General features: G+C 41.7%; 1 protein-coding gene across 2 annotated transcripts in view; it reads left to right on the top strand.

The window, feature by feature from the left end:
• The first annotated feature begins 527 nt into the window (after positions 1 to 527).
• Positions 528 to 6000, top strand: part of PTCHD1 (patched domain containing 1) — a 58294-nt gene continuing 52821 nt past the window's right edge. For both annotated transcript variants that reach the window (XM_066621923.1, XM_066621922.1), the window contains exon 1: positions 528 to 878. In XM_066621923.1, coding sequence (XP_066478020.1) covers positions 528 to 878 — 351 coding nt within the window. The remainder of the gene's footprint in view (positions 879 to 6000) is intronic.

Genomic DNA, 6000 nt, shown 5'->3' with positions numbered 1-6000 from the left:
CCACGCCGGGGAGTGGGCGCTCGTCTGAGATTAGTCAGCAAGTGTGTCTGGATTCCCCCCCCCCGCTTCAATCCCCACCCCCATCTCACTCCTGGACCCCCCCCCCAAAAAAGCCCACTCTGCCACCCTCCCACTTGGCTGGGCAGAAAGAGCCCTGATCAGTAAAAGAAACAAAGAAAGAAAGAGGTGTTGTCACCCATGAGATCTGGGTTTCCTTAGTTCCCTTCAAACCCCCCCCCCCATTGGTTTAAAACCTCCCTTTCCCTTGAGAGTCTTTGTGGCTGTTTAAAGTCAGACAATGAGGCGCCGGGAAACTCCCTTAGACAGCCTGGAGGGAGGCAAAGAGCTTTAGCACCCACTGGGCACCCAGCTGGAGAGAGGGAGGGAGACTTTGCCCGTCTGGTCAATTTCAGCCTGGAGGGGAAGCTCCCGCCTGCCTGGGCTCCCCGATGGTTTTGCCTTGGCTCTGGAAGAGCTTCAGATTCCATCGTGCGCGCTTTGCCCTCCTGAGCTGCTTCTGCACTAGGATGTTGCGGCAGGTCTTGCACAGGGGGCTGAGAACGTCTTTCGCTAGACTCGGCCACTTCATCGCCAGCCACCCGGTCTTCTTCGCCTCCGCACCTGTCCTCATCTCCATCTTGCTGGGGGCCAGTTTCAGCAGGTACCAGATCGAGGAGAGTGTCGAGCACCTGCTGGCCCCCAAACACAGCCTGGCCAAGATTGAGAGGAACCTCGTCAACAGCCTCTTCCCTGTCAACCGCTCCAAGCACCGGCTCTACTCTGACCTACAGACCCCTGGGAGATACGGCAGGGTCATCATCACATCCTTCATGAAGGCGAACATGCTGGACCAACACCACACTGATCTGATCTTAAAGGTGAGCACTAGATAGAGACTGTCCTCCATGCCAGATGAATCCACCCCCCCTTCTGCATCCCACTCTTTCAAACCTGTCCCTCCACACTTACTGTGTTTGCTTTTCCGTCTGGAATGATGCCACAACATCATTCATACACAAATAGTTAAGTAACTGGTGTGTGTCTATCTTGGTCGATGGTCCTTGCCCTGAGAATTTAGCTACCAAGTCACATCCCTGCAACAGTTGGGTTGATTGCTGGTTGCAGAGGTTCCCTTTCATTTTGGTAGGCAGTAACCCAGAGGGTGGGGGAGGTTGTGAAGGAGGACATGTCACCTTAAAACCATTCTCCCCAAAACACACACATCCCCTTTTCTAGCTTGCTTTCTCTCTGTTCCTGCTGTACGAGTTGTGTCATTGACAACTAGTTTGGCTGATTTGCACTGGATTCTAAACTTCAAAATTGCTTAAGGAGATTTGTACAAGTTAATACTCATGGGCTGCTCAGGACATTTTTCCTATAGCAAGGTTAGGAAGAAATTTAGATTATCATGGTTCTTGGAAGTTCATTGTAAAACAAAGACAGAGATTGTTTTGTTTTGAGATATATTTATTTTGTGCAACCAGCTATGCTTGTTGGGAAAGTGCCCCATGCGATTTTCTCTTATACACACAAATATTGTACTTAAAATTTACCCTTTCCTTTGAAATGGGTGTCAGTGGACAAGTGATTGTAGAATGCATGGATAGATTTTACCTTCCTGTGTCAATATGCAGTCTGTCATGAGAGGTACCACGTATTTCAATGGTCCATTATAATTTCTCAAGCATTGTTTTCAAGTTCACTTTACAATGTCTACTGCAGTGAGGTTGGGTTGTGGTTGGGAGAAAAGCATAGATGAGAGGCAGATTTGGAAAGAGGATCAAAGTTGGTGAAATGAAAAGAAAAAGAATTTCTGAAAGATGGAGTAATGTTTTGGAGGTGTGGCTTTGAGCGCACACACTTTCTAGCACTCAACAACTGCACTGAATGTTTACATTGCTTCCTTTGGAAAATGCCAGGCAATGACTTCCTGAAAACTGCAAAATGTTGACAAGCCTTCAAAACACACTGTGAAGTCATCGTAAATGTTTTGACCTTTCAAGTCTGTCTCCTCAAATACGAAAATCCATATTCATAGAGAATCCTGCAGATTCCTCTAACCAAAGATACGAAGCTTCCTACTTTTAACCCATCTATAAAGAAATCATTTAGTAGTTATTGATCTAACATGTTGTGATCTATCTAGGAATATTGATATGTCAATCAACAGAACTATCAACAAGCAGATGTAGTTAGAGCCTCTTCCATGGAAAAGAATTTCTGGAAAATAAGAAAACTCCAGAGAGATCCATCCCTGGTCCTTCTTTTACCCTGTAATACATTCCTTCAGAAGCAGGCAGAAGATTAGAATGGATCTTCTCCTGGTGCGCTACCATTAGAAATCTTAGTAAAATAATAATGACTAACAAATATGACTCAGAATCTTTTTTTTTTCCAAACCTCATGTATCAGTACCTGAGAGAATTAAGTGAGATAGTGAACATTCTATTCATATTCAATATAATTTAGTTTTTAGAGTCAGAGTTTGGCCACAGAATGATTATTTTGGCCATGTAATGAAATGATAACCTCACGCCATTGTAATTTTTACACCATGGACACTTGTAGTTAGCTAGAAGTCATTAGGCACACCAAATGCTCTCTGATGCTGTATAGTCATCACCTATTTGTTGTCAATGACTGCTGTTTTAATTACTTCTCTTTGGGACATGTTCCATGCTCAGGTGAATGTGGGGTTAACCCTTGGAAAGACGCTGGAGGTTTGGTTTAAATAAGTGGAAGATAGAAAATACAGTTGACATATTGTGGTGATGTGACATTGACTAGTGGGGCAGCAAAGGAAGGTAGCAGGTGGAGGAAGAGAGAAGAACTAAGGTTTAGAGTACTTGTGATGCTCCACGTTATAGGTATATTATGAGTATGCAATGGAACAAGAACAGGAATATGTTCTGGAGAAGTTCATCAAACAGAGGCAGCTAGGCAAAAAGAGAATGCTGGTAATTAACAACAATAATGCATTGGAACCGAGGTCTTCAGACATTCCAGACCTAGGACCAACCTTTTGCAATGACTTAAAGCATGGAATCCATCCTTAGTGAAGGTGAAATTGTATATACAATAAATGATTTCTGTGTGACTTGGCTAACTGGATGGGACCTCGCCTCCCTTTTTCTTCTGTTTTTTTTTTCCCCACCAAAAGAAGGACATGGCACTACGGGTGCAATTTCCTAACTGATTAACTCCTCCACCTCACTATCTTAAGAGGTGGAGGTGGTCCCATTCATCTGAGTCTGGAAAATCTTGCCCACTGCTATAAATGCAGGAAGAAGATTATTACATTGGTTCTCCCACGTTGTTGAGATGCAAAACAGTTACATCATCCTCAGAATGAGAAACTGAATTTAGAGTGTTGGTTGTTTGGTTTTAGGACTGTTTCCTGTTTATCAGTTTTGGTCTTGGGATACAAGAGAGCCAGACTATTATGTTTGCAACAATGAATCGTACTTGGCAGAAAAGGGCTGAAAGCATAGAGATTGAACTAAAACTGGCAATAGTGCATCAGGGCCCAATCCTATCCAACTTCGCAGCGCCAGTGCAGCTATGCCAGTGGGGCACATGCTACATCCTGTGGTGGGGCAGTCATGGAGGCCACTTAAAGATAAGGGAATACTTGTCCCCTTATCTCAGGATTGCATTGCGGCTGCACTGGCGTTGGAAAGTTGGATAGGATTGGACCCTCAGTCACAGAAGCCTCTTCTAGTCCAAGATGGACCTCAAATGTTACATATTAAAGAACTGCATAAGCCTGACTGTCCCCTACAGTTTTGCAAAAGTTCAATAATAACATGAACAAAGATGTTCTGTACATCACAATTCTGGTCTGAACATCTATGACTTCTGCTGATGTAAAAAGGATTTCAACATTTCCCCAAATGAACTGCCTCAGTAGTTGGTGGGAGATACCAAAGTGAAGGGGTCTGATTATACTTTATTTATTGAGGCATTTTTGCCTCTTAACTGGTCTGATTTTAAATTTCAGTACAACCATATGGCTGTGCTCCCACATTGTACACTTTACTTGTGAATACATTTGGGCAGCCGCAACAGCCAATGTTATTTCAACTTCTGCAAGTTGACAGACAAATTCATTGATGGGAGGAAAGCCAAATTTGTGCCTAAATCTAAATGCCATAGCAGTACCTTTTTTTCCATGACAAAGTGCTGATCAGACATTAAAATAAGAGCTTTAACTACCAAGCTGATAATGGGAATGAAAATGGGAAACTCTGGACTTTGGCACAATAGTTTCCTAATGGAAAGAAACCCTTGTGCCTCTCACTTTAGTGCAAAAAAAATGGCCTTTAATCTTTAGCGGTTAGGAAAACTAATAAAACCAAGAATGGCAAAAAACAGCATAAATGTATGCTTTATTTCTGAATGTCTAGAAGAATGGAACCTTTATCATAACACCAAGGGATTCTGATCCATGACATGAGTCCAGTGAAATTGTTCTCTGAGGGAGATCCAGATAGGTACAAGTGTTCCTTTGGTTTCAATAATATTTCACATGATTCTGAAAATTCTTAGGCAGCAATGTTCTTTCTAGATCTACAGCATAAGCATTCACTTTCTGTGGAGAAGTGACTACTGAATTGACCTATTACATTGTGCCAGACTCCAAAGGGTTTAATACAGCGGTGTCAAAATTGTTTCATACAGTGGGCCAAAGTTAGCATTCGTGGTGCCTGCTGAGGACCGGAAGTGACATCATTAAGCAGAAGTGACATCATTAAGCAGGTGACGGCCAGAAAGAAGCACTTTGTGCTCACATAAAAACTCATTAGCTCCAATTGACAGAAGAGAAAATGTGCAAATCTTGTTCATATTTTCAAGGTATGAGAGAGCCCAGTTATCACACTGGGAGGGCCCAATTATAACAGGGGCGGGAGAAATTGCTTCCAGGGGCCTCGTTCAGCCTGTGGGCCTTATGTTTGACATCCCTGGTCTAGTAGAATTTTGTTTGTTTCTTATTTGACTGGGGGATGGGGAAGGAGACTAGATAAGAAGTTTCTTTCTTGGGTGTCGGAGGACCACATAAAAGGAGGCTGTGGTTGAATACTTATGGCATCCTCAGAGCTTAATTTATACCATTTTTACAGACTAAATGGGTTTTATTTAATAGTGGTAAGAAACATGCTATTTTAAGTTGGAAAATAGCCTGAAGCACACAAAAGGTTGGGAAGTCATGTTTACAGATGTTCACTACAAAATTATAGGGCACTGGCTTGCTCCGGTATTAGTGCCATCTCTCCTACAGTATAGCATGGAAGGTAAAGAGAGAAGAGAACTTATCTAAAATAATTAACTAGGGTTGGTAGCAAAGTCATAAAAAGAAAAATATTAAAGATGGCTTTTTCTTCTTGCAATTAATAGCTCTTCTTTACTAAATTGCTATCTCACACTTGTTTTGACATAAATACTTCATCAATACTGAGGTTTGAGGATGTGTAATTTATGATTAATCAACTAATTTCATTTAAGGGATAATTATTAAAATTAATAGTAAGAATAACTGATCATGCATTTCAGTAGACTGTTAGAAAATCCAGTTTTTGGACATGCTTGGATATAATAATTCTATATTAGAGTTCAACATAGGAAAATTATTCACATTTCAAGTAGGATTTCAACCATGCAGCATTTCCAGTCTACTTTGGGTTCAGCCAATACTAAATTTGTGCTGATTTGGTTCCAGTTTATGTTTGTTTGTTTCTCAGAATGTAGTCAATTCATTTTCAGGTCACATGAGAAAGTTCTGGTGACTCGTACAAATACCAGAATAAAAAACAATTATGATTCCAAAACTTAAAAAAAACCCAATCTCTTTTACATTCACATACTATCCATCCCCAGAAAGTCACATTTTCTATCTCACCTTGAATAGCAGCAGGTGCTACACTCTGCCCTGGGTTATTGAATCACTACCAGAGATGTAGCTTGCCTGTAGGGAACCCACTTTTATATGCTAATTATTGGGTC

This window comes from Tiliqua scincoides, chromosome 3 (assembly GCF_035046505.1).
Source record: "Tiliqua scincoides isolate rTilSci1 chromosome 3, rTilSci1.hap2, whole genome shotgun sequence".
Taxonomy (NCBI): Eukaryota; Metazoa; Chordata; class Lepidosauria; order Squamata; family Scincidae; genus Tiliqua; species Tiliqua scincoides.
The sequence above is the reverse complement of the archived record's forward strand: the minus strand, read 5'-3'. Positions and strand labels throughout refer to the sequence as shown.